General features: G+C 37.9%; 1 protein-coding gene across 1 annotated transcript in view; it reads right to left on the bottom strand.

The window, feature by feature from the left end:
* Nucleotides 1-20,175, bottom strand: part of LOC107680011 (protein phosphatase 1 regulatory subunit 12A-like) — an 85,114-nt gene that overhangs the window by 9,098 nt on the left and 55,841 nt on the right. Inside the window, exons 4-18 of the mRNA XM_016475754.1 lie at nucleotides 15,071-15,230; nucleotides 14,325-14,469; nucleotides 14,162-14,236; nucleotides 13,981-14,072; nucleotides 13,511-13,671; nucleotides 13,277-13,407; nucleotides 9,413-9,634; nucleotides 9,145-9,233; nucleotides 8,757-8,873; nucleotides 4,592-4,705; nucleotides 4,368-4,508; nucleotides 3,991-4,081; nucleotides 3,128-3,199; nucleotides 2,877-3,030; nucleotides 2,689-2,717 (exon numbers count right to left, since the gene is read on the bottom strand). Of these exons, the coding sequence (XP_016331240.1) occupies nucleotides 2,689-2,717; nucleotides 2,877-3,030; nucleotides 3,128-3,199; nucleotides 3,991-4,081; nucleotides 4,368-4,508; nucleotides 4,592-4,705; nucleotides 8,757-8,873; nucleotides 9,145-9,233; nucleotides 9,413-9,634; nucleotides 13,277-13,407; nucleotides 13,511-13,671; nucleotides 13,981-14,072; nucleotides 14,162-14,236; nucleotides 14,325-14,469; nucleotides 15,071-15,230 (1,793 nt within the window). The remainder of the gene's footprint in view (nucleotides 1-2,688; nucleotides 2,718-2,876; nucleotides 3,031-3,127; nucleotides 3,200-3,990; nucleotides 4,082-4,367; nucleotides 4,509-4,591; nucleotides 4,706-8,756; nucleotides 8,874-9,144; nucleotides 9,234-9,412; nucleotides 9,635-13,276; nucleotides 13,408-13,510; nucleotides 13,672-13,980; nucleotides 14,073-14,161; nucleotides 14,237-14,324; nucleotides 14,470-15,070; nucleotides 15,231-20,175) is intronic.

Genomic DNA, 20,175 nt, shown 5'->3' with positions numbered 1-20,175 from the left:
TATTACAAAGTCTGTACCTGCTATTAATCAATCACATGCTCATAATGCATTTAGTGTGTCTGTTTGTCTAGTGTCTAGACTAGCAGATTATCAATTAGTCTGGGATGGATTGTGACGCTCTCATGGCCTGCTTAACGCTGCTATTTAATGAGAGTCCGCACGGGTCAGCAATCTATCATTTACTGCTCTACAGTAAAGGACGTGTTTGAAGACATCTGGGTGTAATCCATTTGATTTTGTCCTAATAAGAGTCATGCTTCAAAATGTTCGACTTCCATGCAAGTGTCACATTTATCAAGATGGAAGTAAAAGGACTTTGGTCATCATCATTCCCTCCTCCTGCCGTTTTCTTCTTTCTCTGAGCTCCGAGACCTCTCAGCCCTGCTGGGCTTTTCTTCATGAATTCCTGATCAGCAGCCAAGACTTCTGGGTCTGCTCTTATTCCCCAGCCGCTCAAAGCACACACAAGAGTATTGGAATGAGTTTGGAATGGCATACTAAACACTATTTTTGGAAGTTAGTAGTATGCAATATGCATACTGTGCACAATCTAATATTCCGTATGCATGAAACTATTACCAATTGACAAAATGTGCAGTATTCCACCACAGCACATGATGTGAGACACAGTATCCCATAAGGCAATGATACTTTATGTGTGTGGCAAATTAACCTGAATAATAATAGTTCTCTCACCTTCTGAAAGACTAATTTTAATGGTTCCAGTCCTACGTAATTACTGGTTACATTTTTTTTTTTTATCGTTTTATAGAGACTGAACTCAGAAGACACCAAGTTTTAGCTGATGAAATATTTTACAACTGATTTTAATTAGAAAAATGTATATTCGTGCCTATGAACTATAAAGATTATCTTCTTTAGGTCTGGAAATTACAAAAATTCCCTGACTTTTCCAGATTCCTCATGGGAACCCTGTTGCTTAAATTATTTAATTGGACTGCTGAAAAATATTCATATAACATAATATGATATAATATTGAAATACGAATAAATATATATACACTCATACTCATTATATATATATATAAATATATTAATTAAATATCACAAAAAAAGGTAATTTATATTCAATTATATTTTAATATAAAAATATAAAAAGTATATATTTTAATGTTTTATATTATATTAAAACATATTAACTTTATTTAAATATTTGTTCATTCTTTATTTTTTTTTTAAATGCAGTCAAATAGTATTCCATTCTAAACGCAACCAAAATATTCCCTCATCTCTTCTCATAGCTAAAGGTTGGAAACATTGGGCCGGGAGCCAGTATGAAGCCTCAGTACTGAGAATAGGACCGGAGCTCAGAGCCTGGGCTGTGAGAAGTTCTCAGGCAATGACCCATGTGACAGCGCGGCCCACTTCCTTTAGCTGATTGCCCTGGAAGCACACTGAAGCACTTAGCTTTGTGTCAGAACTTCCTTTTTTCGATACAGAACAGCACACTAAGAGGAAATGTGTGCTATTAAGCTAACAAAAAAACAGCTGTCTCATAAAGAACCCACGGACCCCATTAGATTTTCTTTCATACTGCGGCCCGCTGAACACTTATCATTTGGAACCATCCAACCAAAAACTGATCTTTAGCTCTATTCGGCAATATTTGAGCTAAATTTAAACCTGGATGACATGCTGTAACAAGTGCACTTGAAAAAGTGTTGTAATAGGAGGATGATTTGAGGCGTCAGCTGGTGCTTCTTCCACTTGACACGTGCAAAATGTTTCCTGTTCTTCTTCCACTGACCTAACAGTCAAAAACAAAGCTTTGTCCTGCTCTTTGATTCTTGACCTTCCTAACTCAAATAAACTGTCACGACTTTTGAATCCCTCATTCCCAGTTTTCCACCCGACTGCGAGTGATCTGGTTCCAGGATCAAGTTGACACAGGATATGCAGGATATTTATCTTATCCTCACTGAACTCACAATATCACCCCAGTCACACCAATACTAACAGCTTAAAGGGGTCATATGATGCGATTGCAATTTTTCCTTTCTCTTTGGAGTGTTACAAGCTCTTGGTGCATAAAGAAGATCTGTAAAGTTGCAAAGACTAAAGTCTCAAATCCAAAGAGAAATTTTTTATAAAAGTTAAGAGTCAACCACGCCTACCTAAAACGGCTCGTTCTAACACGCCCCCACATGTCTACGTCATGATGTGGGAAGATTTGCATAACGCCACCCACTCATAAACATTTCATTACACCAAATACACCAAATAATGTTCTTTTTAGCAACATCATATGACCCCTTTAAGTACACCCTAAACAACTCATGTGACTAGCCATGTAGTTGCTTTTATGGCTGGAAGCGTGATTTCTCCTACAATAGTAATAGGTGACAGTCGATGGGCTGTGAATCAGGTCGACTTTCATTTTTAAGACGACTAATGCTGCTGAGACAATTCCAGGATGTTGAAGGGGGAGGAGGGGGTCAGCAGACAAACAGTAATGTGAGTGAATTGTTTGTCCTGCCAAACATGAAGGAAAGTCAATCTGTTCTTTGACTATACAAGATGAAAGACAGAGGAAGAACCTTAAAGTCCTACAAAAACAGTCCAACAAAATAAGCAGCCAATTTTTATAAAAAAAAAAGGAGGAACTTGGCATTTGTCTAACTGGTACATTTGTGTTGGCAGATGCATTGTAGGTGAGATGATGTTCACCTGAGGCTCTCCTTTAGTGATAATTACTGCTGTACATTGTCTTAAAACTAAAGTTTTGTAAAGTTTCATGTCACAAGAAATACTTCCATCAACAGGCAAGTTCATTGTTTTTATGTATATAATCTATTCTTTTGTTTGGATGAAAGAGGACTTGGACATTATGTCTTGAGTACGTTTGTGTGCTGTACCTCTCTCAGTGTCACGTGTGGTGCGGCTGTAGGTGGAAGTGAGACCGCTCAGGCTGTTGGGCCGGTTCAGAGTGGAGGTGCTGTACAGAGAAGAGGAGGAAGGCAGGGTGGAGGAGGCCGTGGTGGTCGAGGCCAAGGAGGTGCTCCGGTACTTCTGGAGGACAAAAAAAAAGGAAATTCATGTGACATTAAAAAACTAGAATGCTAGTTAGAATTCTCTGTGACCGGGGAAAGAAAGGAGTTTTCCTCACCTCTTCAAAGCTGCGGTAGCGGGACCTGTAGTCATCCTCCTTGTTCTCTGTCTCTTTCTTCTCTTCTTGTTTCTCCTTGTAAAAAAAAAAAAAAAAAAAAAACAAGGTCAAAGGCTCAAAATCATGCCATTCATTTCAGAGTCTGCTAAATAGCCCCCCAAATTGTTATGGTCTCAATTATGTTGTCATTATTTTTATAACTGCAACAATATATCTTCTGTTAATTAGAACCAGGGCTGGGCAGTACTATGATACCATGCTACAATAAAAATATATCAATAATGTTTACTTATGATTAATATTTTTAAATATATATTTTTAATCATATTTTTTAATTATAATCATTTAAATATATTATTTTTTTTTAATATATAATATGTATTCAAATATATCAATAATAAATTGATAATAATTTTAATAATAATAAAATCACATGTAGAAAACTATACATGTACACGTAAACTGTCACAAAAGGGCATTTTCATTTTTCAACAGCTTTAAACTTCACCCAATTGAAGATGATTTGAAGACAGGCATTACCACATGATTATGTAATGTATAATTTAAGTAAATATTCTATTATGGTGTTTTATGTTGAGCCCTTAGTTATACCCAATGAGGAAACATGGCCTTGCTTTTGAAGAAGGAAAAACTCAGTTTTCTCTCTGTTGTAAACGGTTATTTCTCCCATAAATCCCTGCCACATCGCAGAGCTGTTCCAGGAAGCATATTCCAAAACCGAAGTAAGAACCAACAAAATCTCTCAAAAAAAACAGTGATAGAATCATGTAAACAGCGCTGTGGATCTGCCTATTATTAGAGAGACTTCCTGCAGAGGCGTTTAGATGATTGTCTAGACTTGCCTGTGTGGACCTCCTGGACTGCCGCGCCTGTCTGGATCTGGCTTTCCTCTGAGACTCGGACTCTTCGTCACGCACAGGGGTGAGGTATGATCTACAGACACAACACAAAGAAACGAAATCCTCTCAGTTAAATGTCGCCAACTGAAGCAACACGCACTTTTGTTGAGGCTCTTCAGGGCAGCTTTAATGAGAGTAACAACAGGCTTTAGAGAATAAATAAGACAGTTCTTCCTTTATTAGGAACTGCAGCATCATACATTGTTTAAACTGAATTTAAAATGTTGACATGTAGAATCTAAATAAAAGACATCAAAAAATCTGCCTGTTGATGCAAAAACGCTCTCAGTGATAACATGTTGCAGTGCATGTGTGTGTACCTGCGTCTCTCTCGTCCGTCAGAGCCCAGCACAGTTCCAGTAGTGGAGGTGGTAGTGGTGGTGGCTGCAGTGTTGATTGTGGGGATGACCGTGGCCGACTCTTTCTCCTTCTCCTTGTCCGTACTCTCTTCTGCCCAATACCTGTTATGCATCGACACAATTCACTAACAGAACTTACTCTGAGTGTTTAGTTTGGATGTTTAATTGGCTGTGTGTGTTCATACCTGGACAGCAGGCTGCGATGTCCGGTGGGTGAGGTAACAGAGGAGGTCGTTGTTGTGGAGGTGGAGGAAGAAGTGGAACTTAAAGCATCATCCTGTCTCCTTCCAAACGACCCGCTACAGCAACACAGACAACAATCAAGGGACAAAACCAAAGATAAGAGGAGAGCAAGATCGCTCTCAAAAGAAGTACCACAGGAGAAAACAGGAAAGCATTCCCTCATTCTGAAAACCTGAGCAAGGTCCATAATGAACAAAACAAAACAGAAAGAAACAAACCCGAGCCAGGTCAAATAAAGCACAGATTAAAAATAAAATGAAAAAAGACAAATTAATAAGCAAACAAACCAATAAAACAAAAAAATTAGGGCTGGGCGATATAAAGAAATCTAAGTACTGACAATATTCTATATTTAATTTCAAGCACTTACTTTACTTAATTTGCATCTTTGATTTTTAGTTAATGTTTACTCATCTGAGAAATATTTGAATTAAAACAATACCCTGTAGACTTTATATTTGGCAATATTTGATTGAATTTTTTCTTTGCTGTGCTATCAAAACGGAATTGTCAGTTGTGAAATTTCACAGGTACTGTTAGCATCTCTTCAACTTTGACGAATACATTGCGATATTTTAATATATCACCCAGCACTATATTCAGTCCATTCTAACGTATAGTATAACTCTATACCCCATAGGCAAATAAATCCCCAAAAAGAAAGAATGGCAAGCAGCTACGTGTGGGGAACACAAAGACACACGGAGGACATGGAGTGAGTGAGTGAGTGTGTGTGTGTGTGTATATTTGCCGATACCTCAAAAAATTATACGATACGATTACGATTCGATTCGATACAGGAGTATATTGATCGATATATCGATATTATGATATTATTTACCTATTTTAAATAACCATCTACATTTTTATTAACTCGCAAATGCAACCAAAATATATAACATGATAATTTCTCTGAAATTTGGGACATTCACAACAAAAAAACTAGGCCTACACTTTTTTTTTTTTAAATAATAAAGAAAATAAACAATTGGAAAAACAATTCTGGCTGCTATGGGCTCAGAGCTAAAATCTTTTCTACAGATAACCAAATTACAAGCAATAGCAGAAAATAAATACAATATAACAAAGACACAAGTTCAATAAACAGTGCTTTTCCGGTTTTTCAGCTCAGTCTAAAAGAAATTTTCAGGTACGCTACAGAAATGTAATAATCAAATGTAAAATAACTGCATAGTCCTCACTGTATAAATTAAATATAGATTAATCATTTTTGATGTTACAAAGGTTTAGTCAGGAGCAGTGAGCACTTGTATTTTTCTTTAACGGCATTAGATTTATTATTAGTTTGCTTTCACTTTAAGAACGAAAGCACAGATTTTATATACTGATACACATGCCTTTTCTTTCTCAACCGTTTACGTTAAGACATATGCTTGTCTTAAGACATATGTTTACTAGGATATTCGCCAAAACGTGCATTTTGATGTAATTTTGTCTGTATTTATTCATCCATGCACAAAAAAGCGGAAGAGAGCTCAATTTAGTATTCGCGCGGTGTAGACGCGGCTGTCTGTGTGTGTGTGCGCAGAAAACTTCTCACACAGCGCTTGACTGTTCCGCCAACAATCCCGAGCGTCTTTTATGCTCACCTTGTGCCTTCGGGCAGTCCTTATATCGAGTCCTGATACGTGAGTTTGAACGAGAATGCACGCGTTGGCGGTAATGCATAGACGGACATTATGTGAAAATGTGGACAGTGCCAAAATAAAGGTGCCTATTTATACTACAGATATCGATATTTTACGCGTGGCATCAATTCTGGCTGCTATGGGCTCAGAGCTAAAATCTTTTCTACAGATAACCAAATTACAAGCAATAGCAGAAAATAAATACAATATAACAAAGACACAAGTTCAATAAACAGTGCTTTTCCGGTTTTTCAGCTCAGTCTAAAAGAAATTTTCAGGTACGCTACAGAAATGTAATAATCAAATGTAAAATAACTGCATAGTCCTCACTGTATAAATTAAATATAGATTAATCATTTTTGATGTTACAAAGGTTTAGTCAGGAGCAGTGAGCACTTGTATTTTTCTTTGACGGCATTAGATTTATTATTAGTTTGCTTTCACTTTAAGAACGAAAGCACAGATTTTATATACTGATACACATGCCTTTTCTTTCTCAACCGTTTACGTTAAGACATATGCTTGTCTTAAGACATATGTTTACTAGGATATTCGCCAAAACGTGCATTTTGATGTAATTTTGTCTGTATTTATTCATCCATGCACAAAAAAGCGGAAGAGAGCTCAATTTTAGCTCAATTCGTGCGGTGTAGACGCGGCTGTCTGTGTGCGTGCGCAGAAAACTTCTCACACAGTGCTCGACTGTTCCGCCAACAATTCCGAGCGTCTTTTATTCTCACCTTGAGCCTTCGGGCAGTCCTTATATCGAGTCCTGATACGTGAGTTTGAACGAGAATGCACGCGTTGGCGGTAATGCATAGACGGACATTATGTGAAAATGTGGACAGTGCCAAAATAAAGGTGCCTATTTATACTACAGATATCGATATTTTACGCGTGGCATCGATGCATCGTATCGTCAGACATCGTATCGATCCATATCGATGAATCGTTACACCCCTAATAAGCATGCTATATAAAATAAAGATCCAACACTCCAGCATGCTTTGTTTTTATCAGAGTACGAAACCAAACCAGGTGCAGTCATGCAAATTCATCGTTACACAATGACACACAAGCGCTCGGGTCATTAGGATGGTTTGGGGTGCTTTCATCTTTAGACCAGGGTTTTCAAACTAGGGAAAATTTGAGGGAATTTTACTAAATGTTTTTTATGTCCATCAAAGTTAGAATGCAAAGTCTAAATATTAATTAAATATATGCATATTTATAATTTAAGACATTTAATGAAAGTACGGTTTCAATTCCATTTCTAAAAACTGATCGAAAATCATGATATTCATTATTCAGATTATTTTTGGTTCTACTGACAGCTCGAGTGTGAAACTGTAATAAATAAACAAATCTGCATATAGTTTTGACTTCATAATTTGACTTAAACATGCTATCATTCAAAAGTTTGGGGTCGGTCAGATTTTTGAATGTTTTTGAGAGAAGTCTCTTATGCTCACCAAGGCTACATTTATTTGAGCAAAAATACAGTAAAACAGTAATACTGTGAAATATTATTACATTTTAAAATAACTGTTTTCTATTTTTATATATTTTTAAAATGTAATGTATTTCTGTGATGGCAGTCATTACTCCAGTCTTCAGTGTCACATGATCCTTCATGAATCATTCTAATATGCAAATTTGCTGCTCAAGATGTGCACATTTCTTATTATTATCAGCACTGAAAACAATTGTGCTGTTTCTATATTTTTGTGGAAACCGTGATTGTTTTTTTTAAGCATTTATTTTAAATAGAAAACTTTGCTAACAATACAAATGTCTTTACTATCACTTTTAAACAAATGTAATGCATTCTTGCTGAATTAAATATTAATTTCTTAAACAAAATAAACTCTACTGACCCCAAACGGTAAATAAAGGCATATTACAACATGTTATCTAATATCATAATTGTTTTTGTAATAGTATAATAATATTTTATTTTTCTACTCTATTCTATTATTTCATTATATTTACTATATTTTAAATGTATGCATGAAAATACAGCTGCCTTTGTATTTCAGGAATTTATATTCTTTTCAAATTCCTTGAAAGGGAATCATCATGTTTGTGCGATCTTGGCATTTTAGACATGCATTTGGAAGATGAATACCATGCTCAAAAGACTAACTAAAAGACCATACAATGACAGGGAGCCAAGACTCTACAGTTCTACTCAAGTTAGCTGTTAGTTAGTTATGTATCTAAACTACAATAGTTACAATGGTTATGGGATGGCAATATTAACATGAATTAGAATTACAATCGAAGCGTCACACGCAAACTCAAGCCGACAGAAGCCGCTATAAATGCTTGACAGCAACATAAAGGTTCTAGAAGCATATCAGAGCAGCAGGAAACAGCGACTGGCTTTTGCCCATCTCTTTGAAAGTCTGAGCCCCTAGCCAGTAAAACCAATATCGTTACTAGAATAAAAGCTAACCTGCGCTGATAGCTGGAGGTTCTGTTTTGTGAGGCGGTTCCGTCGCTGTTCTTCGGGTCTTCTTCCCAGCGTCTCCTGGTATAAGAGCCACTACGTACCAGACTAGCAGCCGAATCCCTGAGAACCAAATGCTACAAATAGCACATCCGATTCCAGAGCACAACTGTTGATAAATCTATTACAGTGCTAAACTAACTTCTGTCAAAACATCGCTCATCATAGTATTTTGAGAGATGCTAATAAAAGACATTTGAGAGTCTTCTCATGTACAAGATGAATGTTGTGCATAAGCCACAAAAACATGCTACACTTGAGCGTGTGCTTCTCACACTGCAACACACAACATGGAGCAGTAGGAGGCGCTCTCCCAATTGCATCCTGTCTTTACCTGTTTTCCTTCTCGTCAATGTCCGATGTGCTAACGTGTCTCCTCGGGATGGTTGGTGCAACATATGCCAGGCGTGTCTTCTCCTTCTCCTGTGTAAATAAATGAAAAAGACGTGTCAGTTGATGTTGTTGTGGCTCAAGAAAACTTATCAATTTGGAAACAAGAGTGCAAATGATCTCAAGAAATGAACGCAAACAGCTCCACCCTTCCAATTAAAAGGTTTACAAGAATATATCACCCCAAATTAAACAACTAAATTCCAGTAGACCTTTTCCTTGTCCTTATTGTCCAGTGAGGATGAGAGGCGAGGAGAAGAAGCCGAGCGCATCACCCCGGCTGTGTCCTTCTCTTTCTGTGCCTCTTTAGTTGTGCTGATTTCTGCCAGTGCTCCGTAACTGCCGGTTTTCCGCAGGCCCAGTCGCCACGATGCAGGAGACTCATCCTTCCTCTCCTCCTCTTTAGGAGACACCTTCCCTGCAGGTGTGCTCACCTGAGGAGGACAAACAACAGATAAAGAAAGGGATGGGAGTGGAAAACAAAAGTTAGTTCGTTTTGGGAGTATATCAAGACTTTTTTTATGCAATTTACAATTAGGGAAGGTCAACATTCTAAGAAGCCCAAATTCCAACCATATAATATTTTTATCACAGGAATATCTAGAGCACACACTTGTGCAGTGATGGTATTTACTAGACCACAGAGAGCACACATTGTAAAACAACATTAAGGGTTGTTCAGAACAGGGAATCGGATCAGCCTGACAGGTCAAAGCAGGGCATAAATATGGGAGCATTGGTTTTGATATTTTCAGAATTGTATGTACATCTCAATATTTATGTATATGCTCTGAAATTATTTAAACTAATCGGAAAATCCACTAGCTCGATCTTTAGGAAATGCAATGGCCAAAAAAACACACACAAAAAAAAAAAAACACAATGTTGCTTAATTTTAAACTGCCAACAAAATAATATATAGTATATTGTAAATATTCTTAAAAAAATACACAATTAAACATTTTTATTAAAAAATACAGTTAAAATAAATAAAGTATTTAAAAAATAAATACAATATTTTATAAAAAATAAAAAAAATAGATAGTAGTAATAGCAAAGTAAAAAAAAAATATATATATATATACAAATATTTAAATACATTTAAAATAAAAATAAAAATATTCAGGGAACACTTTAATTAGGGACCAATTCTCTTTATTGACTAGTTGCTTATTAGCATGCATATTATTAACATATTGGCTGTTTGTTAGTACTTATAAAGCACATATTTTGCATGACCATATTTTAGATAGCTTAATCTTACCCAATACCTAAACTTAACAACTACCTTACTATTAACAAGCAGCATTTGTTGAGGCAAAAGTTGTAGTTAATAGTTAGTTATTAGTGAGAATTAGTCCTCAAATTAAAGTGTGACCATATTTTATAAATAAAAATTAATAGCCATTTAAAAAAATTATAATATTTTTTATAATAAACAAATAAATAAATACCCATTTTAATAAATCAAACAATCAATCAATGGCCAGCCCTAATGCTGCTAAAATTCAAAAATAAACTTCAAGGGAAAGCTGTGGGGGCCGTTTTGAACCGTTTAGTGGTTTTCATTGCTTCAGAAATGCACATTTGCATTACAATCGTTTACTTAAAAGAGCACTAGGCCTAAGATAGTGAGCATACTGAATAACAACACAGATGACAAAACCAAACATGCCCAATTTCAATCGAGATGTTAGTTTTTGCTAACTCGTCAGCATCCTGGTGACCTGTTAGGGTTTAGAGTCAATGGTAAATGAATTCACCCTTATCAAAGTACACACAGCATTGAAGTCACCCCGTCATATTTAGTCCACCACATTCAGGTATAAAAATATAATATCATAATGATTTTCAACCGAAAGCAGTACGTCATCACACCCGCGACTGAAAACGACAACACCATGCAGTGAGCCAGTGACAGGAAGAGGAAATGGTCTTGGATTGGGCAGTTATCTGATTGGTTAGGGATGTGGTCACGTGGGAGAACATATAGGGTGGGCGGGAATCACAATGCTGAACACACCGAGGCCTCACCATCGCTTTTTTGGGCACAAGTGAAATGCCAGTTTTGCGCAAGCCTTGACGCCACAACGCAGGACAGCCTGGCTCCCCCCCAGGCACAAGGGCAGTAATGTTATCAGACTAAAGCCATCCAAGACAACAGCAAAGATGAGTAGAGAGAGAAAAACAGATGAGTGTGAAGAAAAAAGCCAGAAAAAGTAAGAAAGAACCCCTGAATGAAATAAATCAAAAAGCAGTGATGCACAAGTGACAGAGAAAAAGAGATAGCAAAGAAAAAGATCAAATGAAAGCCCAGTCACAGCATACAATGTTTTGAGAGCTCCTGCCATTTAGAAGGCACGCTTGAATTTAAGATGCAATTAAAAAGCTGATTTTTTTAATGCAGCATTTGTCTTGTAGAACAATACACAAAAATACATCATAAAAAAAATAAACATTTGTAAACAAAGAATAATGATTTATATCACACCGGTCTATACGTATAGCAATCAATGTATTTTGTGCATTTAAAATAATTTTTACTGCACATATCTGGGCCATAAATGTATCTTTATTTTATTTTTTTGGTTTAAAATTGTCTAAAAAGGATCAAAATCAGCTTGTGATGGCATAAAAAAAATCACTACAAAAATTACTTCCTGGATGTTAAAATACCTTCTCAACACTCATAAGCAGATTATGACACAGCATTGTTTGTTTGTCACCTTCTACCGGTTGAGTTACAGGAAGACCTAAACTACAGGAAGGACGTCTCCTTGGAAATTCAATTCTTTGAATACATTATATATATGTTGAGGTGCAAATAGTTGAAATACAGTGTTCATGATGAAACTGAAAAGTCATTAAAACTCAATCAATATTTCTAATCCAACTAGCATTAAACGAAGCCAAGTTCAAATTATTAAAGGAACACTCCACTATTTTTGTCCCCTAGAGTTAAACAGTTGAGTTTTACCATTGTCGAATCCATTCAGCCGATCTCCGGGTCTGGTGGAACTCTCATTCCGGTGTAATAATCAAGGAACTTTGCTGCCGTACCATGGGTGCAGCAGGCGTAATGATATTACGCAGCGCCTGAAAATAGTCCTAGCTAGGTAACTTCCAATAAGCCTATTTTCAGGCGCTGCGTAATATCATTGCGCCTGCTGCACCCATGGTACGGCAGCAAAGTTCCTTGATTATTACACCGGAATGAGAGTATAGTTCCTAGCCATATCGGCCTAGAAAATCGCAACTTTTCATTTTCCGTCGGTCTTAGTACACGATGAAACTACAGAAGAGTCAAGTTTTAAATAACAAAAATATAGAAACTCTTTGGTCATTTTTGAGCGAGATGCTAACGGTCTAATCAGATTCAATGATCTATGCTAAGCTAAGCTAAAAGTGCTACCGCCAGACCCGGAGATCGGCTGAATGGATTCGAAAACAGTTTAACTCTAGGGAAGTTGGAAAATGAGCCTATTTTCAAAAAAAGTGGAGTGTTCCTTTAACAAAAAAATATTAAACTTGAATAATTAAGGTTAATATGAAAAATATTAGGATTATTTTAAAAACTATATTTAAAAAAGTTAATAATTGAATTACATTAAGTTACAATAAATGTGGCTAATGTGCAATCAAATTTGTTCTGAACAACAGCATTTTCTAACAAATGGTGTGGTTGTCTGATGAAAGCCTGACATTGATGAAATTCCCTTACTGTCCAGCAGAGGGCAGCAGGTACATGGTAAAGACACGTGGAAGACATTTTCTCTCCTCTCAAGTGCACAGTCCCAGAATTCACTGCACACTGACATTCCTGAATAAGACGTAGATCAGTTGATTTTTTAGTATTTTGCGACCGCGCTGCGCTGATGCCACGTAACACTATGAATCTGTAACTCCTTCACTGTGTTACAAAACCAAGTCACCTTGAAACTGAGACAATAACATTCGTTCGAAACCAACGTTCTTGCTTCCTGACACATGCTCAAATATACATGCTACACATAGAGAATAAATGATATTGCCAAGGAGAAGTCTGGGTCAGGCACCCTCAAGGGGGGAATATGTACCTTTTTGGTAGGTGAAGTTGGGGTGGTCACCTGGTTGCTTGGGGTAGTTGGGGACATGACGGTGGTACTAGGAGGCGCAGGTGCAGGTGTACTGTTGGAAATGCTCGACGGAACAGAAGACTTGGTCTTGTCTGAAAAAAAAAGAAAAAAAAAGAAACGGTGAGTAAATGACCTTACAGATTAGCACAAAGCTAGTTGGGAAAGTGTGTCGCGGACAATGTTTCAAACAGGTACCTGCTTCGTTCTCAGACTCTGAGTCTTCCTCCTCCTCTTCCTCACTAGAGCAGCTAGACTCATCCTTCTTCCCCTCACCCTCTTCTTCATCCACCTTCTCTGGCTCCAGAGTCTCGATTCGTGGGGCAGTTTTCTCTGGCTCCAGTAGAAGTGTTTCTTTACTAAAGCACAGATGCACAGCTTGGTTAGGTTTTGCCATTTAAAATGGATTAAGAACCAGAGCTGAACTCTAGACCACTTTTTCAAGCAGACTCCGCTGCGCACCTGAGTTTGGAAAAAACATTTTCATCAACCAAACTCTGATTGCAAACATATTTGTGTCCACACCAAAAGCTCTGGTGTGAAAACACCCCTAGTCAACTCAGGTGCATGTTTCCTTCCTTCGCATTTATGGTAAAGTCAAGACACCGAGTAAACAGTATATCAATCCCATCATGGTGGTTTCTCTCTAGTGAGCAGGAGCCATTTACCTCTTCAGTGGTTTCACAGATTGATTATTGTCCCCAGTAGTCGTAGTTTCTATTAAAGGAGACTTCTTAACATCCTTCTTTTCACTCAGAAGCTGAAACACAGGCCGCATCAAGACAAAGCTCACAATTACAAAGCCAAATTACATTTACAATTAAAGATCTGATGAGAGTGAGAAATTACCAGATTCTGTTTCTTTTGCAGCTCTTCTAAATATCCCAAGATATCTTCATCAGCTACGTCAAACGCCGTCTGACCCTGGGAACCAAAACGCGACGGGTTGTAAGGGTTCAATTCAAAGACTACACAGAAGCTAGCAGCACAGACAGAACCATAAATCCCATACCACTTTATTGATGATGTCCATTTCACACAAATGCTCTACTAGTATCCGGCAGGCCTCTTCTTTGCCCCAGTGTGCAGCAGCGTGGAGCGGAGACCAGCCATCGTAGTCTTTAATATTTACATCATACCCTGCTTGGATTAAAAGCCTGCAAACAGTCAGAGACGACAGAAATAGCATGATGAGATTAGACAAATCTGGGTTTCTTGGATTTTGGTGCCGCAATCTAAGCTTGGCCTCATTTGCCAAAGGCCTGGGATATTGTGTGGACCAATGGGCTCGCATTAGATGTGAAGTTTTCTGAGATTCCACACCCAAAAAAGCAAGTCTATCCGGTTACAATCCTCTCGTTTTGGTGCAGCGGCAGATGGAGCAGTTGTCACAGTCATTCAACTCTGACATCCAAAGGCACCATAAACAGAGATGCTGCCTAACTCCTGACACACGTCCTGAGCTGTGTTTGTTCAACAGCTCACGATAATCTACTGTAATGGAGACAGATAAACAGGTTACAAACTGTCTCGCCCTGCATACAAGACCCTTGGGATACTGAAAGAGTTGAAAGGTGAAGTATGGGATGACCCAAGTAAAGCAATAAAGCCTCTACACCTGCAATACCAAAGTTTCATTTGTTTCTACCTCCACTAGCTGCTAAATCTCACTTGCTGGCAAAAAAATAACCACAAATATTATCACGTTGAATCCTGGCAAAACGGCAAAATCTTTCTTTTGAAGGCAAGCAAACTTACTTTAAAACCTCAGTGTATCCCTTGGCTGCAGCGACGTGTAGTGCGGTCCCCCCAGACTTGGCGTGCCGGACGTCATTGATCTGGCCGCTGTTAAGCCACTGTCGCGCATCCCTTAGCATGATCCGCTCCTCCTCTTTCCTGGCCGACTCGATATCCACGCCTGGAGCAAGATGGAGGGAGAGGCAGATCCTTAGGATTAGTACATACACTTAACCTGCCCAAACTGTAGGACATCCAAGAAGGCTAACTATACGCAAAGCAAAATATATATGGCACTTCGGCATGGTAAGTTGTTTTTTTTTGATGGGCTAAGAATGCTGAATGGCTCTCGCCATTGTGCTTAACTCCAATTAACAACCACAGAGGTTGACTACAGTGTAACAAGGTAAACAGTTTCAGGAATGACTAGTGTGTCTACTCTAAATAGTGTCAAAGGTTAAGTTCGTGAGAAAAAAAAATTGTGCCTATTAGGCTAAAAACTGTACATAATGTTAAACATCAAAAATCAAATATTAAATAAAAAATACATAAAAAGCTAAATAAACAGCTTTTATTGACTACTATCTGATAGACAGTGCATTCAAAATACGATATACATTCTTTAAACTACCAGGAAATTCACATTCTAAGGTTTACTTTGATATTATCACTTAACATTCAAGTGTGCATAAAAATATTCGATGCATACTTGAATTATTTTTATTGTTCCGAAAACACAACATGTAAACTAGTCCACACTGGAGGACTGCCAAATGGGTCACTGTGCCTCTAGTCTATATAACCTGAAATGTACTTAGGCATGCAGAGACCTGACAGCATTAAGCTAAACAGGAAACAACAATAGAAACTTTGCAGCATGTAACGTTGAAGTAAGCGACCATTTACCATGTCTCTAAATGCTTAGCAACATCTCCACTGAGTGCTAAACCAAAACAAGATCAATGCTTTATATATACAGAAATATAGCTGACAGCTAGTTGACCTTTCATTTTTGTCAGAATAATGAACGTAAAAGGAGGCATCTCAGATTACAAATGAACAGCGTGAGGATCATGCCACATCCCTTATACGGCTACAAGCCCGACTGAATGGCCGGCAGGTGCGGCTGCTGGGGGAAGTCAACTGTGATGTGATTAAAGTGACAGATTTTGATCAGTTTAGTTGAAGAGATGGGGCCCATATTTGACCAAAGAGTTGGAAGTAAGTGAAAAAGATGGGGCCATAGGACAGAAATCTGTAGGAATTCCTGTGCAAATCCCATGACAGAGCTGTTCTGTGTTGCAAGAAAATTCCAATCGTGGGAAGAAATAAGGAGAGTTAAGCACATGGCTTCATCAAGAGAAGCCTCAATATAATAGTCTTTTCTGGTGTAAATGGGTGATGGACAGTAATTCTCCAAAACTCTTGGGAGATTTGTATTTGCTGCCAAGGTAAGAGGTTAGGAATACGGTTACAGCTGGTCTCCAAATACAAATCCAGCTTCCTTAGAATCAAATACTCAAAATTCATGGTATTACCATGTATGCACTGATATTAAAATTCTGGTTGATACAGATAAGCTGATAAATGTATTCATGCTATGGTCGGTAACCACTAAATCGTTGATATTAAAGATAAAAAAAATCATAAAACTGCTCAATTTAAAACTGAATTGAATTTAGGTGGTACAGTATGAAGGATGGATATTTATATTAAGATCTGCAAAGAATGGCATTTAGCAGTGTTACTAAAATAGCATTTTTCAGGATTTAAGATAAATAACGAATATGAACCAAAAAACAAAACAAAAACCACAAAATGAAACAAAACTACTTTTAAAACTACTACTTTTTAAGCAATAACAGGAGCCTTAAAGTTTGTTTACAAGCACAGTGATTTGCAAAAGCCATTCACTTTCAAAGAGAGCTGGTGATTTCTAAGCGCATGTCAGTGGCCATTCGTAATTCGGTCACAACGCCACACACCCAAACTACACGTGCTGCCATCCGTGTGACTTCTCTGCTTGAGAACATCAGTCCTTTATTTGCCAGAGCAAACCAGAGCACCAGCACTTCTCAGCAACCTGAGACTGTGGACAGCCTCTCGAGATGCAGATTGCTCAAAATGGTGAACATGTAGAGATATCACCAGTGGCTCTGCTGATTCAACACGGCCAACGGAGGGGGGAAAAACAGCTTTGCTTTGTCTTTCCTTCTTAATAGGTTTGAGTGCATTGTGTAACAGACAGCTGATGAGCACAATGGCTCTTTTCTCTCGGCTGCACGTAACGAGTAAAAACAGGTAGAACAAAAGTGCCAGGAGAATTTGCAGCCTCTATAAAAAGCAAGAGACAAACTGACCTCCACAAGAGCACTAAACAACAGTCAAAAGCAGTGGACAGGAGCTTGGGTTTAAAACTAAAGCATTCACTTTAGCTCAAACGATTAGTAAATAAACTGCAGAATGTTATATTTTCTAATGCACGCACGAATTGCATGCATTCTGACAGCGCTGCACGAGCTCGCGGCGCCAGGGTTTAAAGTCCAAAGCACAAGGAAAATCTGCGCTAAAACTGTTACTCGCCAGTTGCTCAGTAACATTTTTGTGATTTTTTTTTAAAGTCATGTGACAATGTGATATGTGCGACAAGCATCTTCCCAAATTCGTAATGAGAATCATAAATCTGCATGCTGTTGTCAACAAAAAGAAGCACTGAGATCTTCCTGCGGGTTTCTGAAAAGTCGAGAAAAAGCAACAACTCCATCAACATTCATATTAATACATTTATTATAGCATTCACATATAGTGTTCAGACTGGGATCTGTAATATTTTCTGTTTTAAAAGAAGTCTCTTCTGCTCAGCAAGGCTGCCTTTATTTGTACAGTAAAAAAATACATGCCTGATTCAAGTCTCAAAAATGCACAAAAATATTTTACTAACTTATTAATTTTAAGTTAAATCGTGCTAAAATGTTCAGTGTTAAGTAAACATTTTTAAATAGTTGATTGTAATTGATTTTTTATTTGAAAAAGAGGACAAAACAGTAAAAAGCACATTTTGGCTATTTAATTTATGCAATGGTGAAAAAAAAAATTCAATTTCGAATTTTCATTTCGGTGCATCCCTACTTAATGCCTCCGACGTCTGATTTCCAGAGCAACAAGAGCTGGAAAAATCTGTTGCGTTGGCTAGGAGAGGCTCCCCGTCACCTGATTCCCGTGGAAATGAGCAACTGCTAATAGGTCTAAGGGATGACCCTGTTGAGGAGGTGGTGGTTGGGGTCTCTGCTTAAGTTTAACCTCATGACTGGGGTCTTGTTCAAAAGCAGACAGGGAGTGGGAAAAAAGATAATCACATTAGAAGAGGCTGAAGGCATTATACAACAGTCACTGTTACATAAAGCCATCTCTGAGCTGAGAATAGTGCAGGGTCTTATAGTACAATACATGGAATAAAGCGTGGGCTCCTGTTCTAGCCTGACCACCGAACGACAAGTATCTTTAGTCAGATAGAAAAGGACGTTCTATTTCAGCCGTTCAAACATTAGGGTTCACCAGCAATGTCATTTCTGAAGTCCTAAGGTTGCACAGGGGGAACTGTGCGGCGGACGTCTGCTGAGGTCTATCACGCACGCTGACACTTCTTCTCCAAAGCTGAAGAGTGTCCTTCAACCCTCAAATGAAAGCTGACAGCTGCCATTGGCTGTGCCACACTGGATGGCCATGAGCGTGGGCTGAATTGCAGATGTTATATAACATGCTCTTAGAGAGTGCGGCATGTTAACAGCAGGGCAGAGCAATTATCAACAAATTAATGCCGCATGTTGAGCTGTTAGGAGCAATAAAGGACAATATATATATATATATATGCCTCTATCACAGTGCTTCCCATCTTATGTTTCAAAACACAACATGCTGTAAAAGACAATACAGCTTGGATACAGTGCAATGAAGTTGACAATCACAGCAGTGGCCGTTTACTTTAATTCTGCAAGAGGTAGCACCCCTTGAAATTTAGTGTGTTTCACAGAGTATGAATGAGGAAAATACTTTACAAATATACAATTATTTTTTGGTACAATAACTTTGCCAACTTTATAAACTAACCTTAAGAAACACAATACAAAAATCTGAAACTGCTTTTCATGACCCCTTTAAATAATAATAATAAATTACACCAGTAATTCCACGTTAATTAAAAGATCATGCCAATATATCCTCAAGCCATCCAAGGTCTATTTGACTTTCTTCTTTCAGATACAATCGGAGTTATACTAAAAAATTACCTGGTTCTTCCAAGCTTTATAATGGCCGTGAATGGGTCTCAAGATTTTGAAGAGAGTGGTGTTCCAGCGGATGACTTGGGTGTAGCGTAAGCTCCGGTGAGAATATGCTAGTCTCGCGAGAACCAATTTTTGTTTACAGCAAGGGTCTCCTCTTGGCTAATATCGAAATCCTCCAACATTCTTATTTACAAATCCTCGTTTTGTACTTCTAATTCGTGACAGGTGTTTTGTTTTGCTCTCTGCTCTGTGCTTCCGTGTTCCTCACTTCTCACCGGAGCATACGCTAAGTAGTGGTCGACCGATATGGGTTTTTTGACAGCCGATGCCGATATCTTGGAACTCAGTATTCTGGGAAGTTTGTGTGCATTGGGAATCTTTTTTTTTTTTTTTAAATAAAGCCAAGGTAACACTCATTTTACATACAGCACGCAATGAAAATGACAAGAATATGACAGTGGGCAAATGCATAAAGCGGAGTATAATTTGAATTCACCAGTTTAAAGTTTGTCGATCCCGCGTCTCCAGTGAAGCTGAACTCTCCTCCTGTCAGCATTCCATTCAAACGGACCGACCGTCACACAGAGAACACGCAATCATGCAGGATACAAATGCACACTTCACAAGATCTCAACTAGATTCGACTAAGTCTGCAAGGTTTGTGAAATTAAATGTTCATTAGTCATTCAAAGATTTGTTTAAATGATATAAATGCGTATTTGCTGAATGCTGACGGCAAATGAGAAATTATTATTATAATGTTTGCCTTACTAACAATATAAAAGCAATCATTATAATACTTTTTGTATACATTTTAATTCCTTTGTTTAACAGCTCTATCTG

Source organism: Sinocyclocheilus anshuiensis, unplaced genomic scaffold, assembly GCF_001515605.1.
Source record: "Sinocyclocheilus anshuiensis isolate Anshui unplaced genomic scaffold, SAMN03320099.WGS_v1.1 scaffold200, whole genome shotgun sequence".
NCBI lineage: Eukaryota > Metazoa > Chordata > Actinopteri > Cypriniformes > Cyprinidae > Sinocyclocheilus > Sinocyclocheilus anshuiensis.
This window is presented reverse-complemented; position numbering and strand designations above follow the sequence as displayed.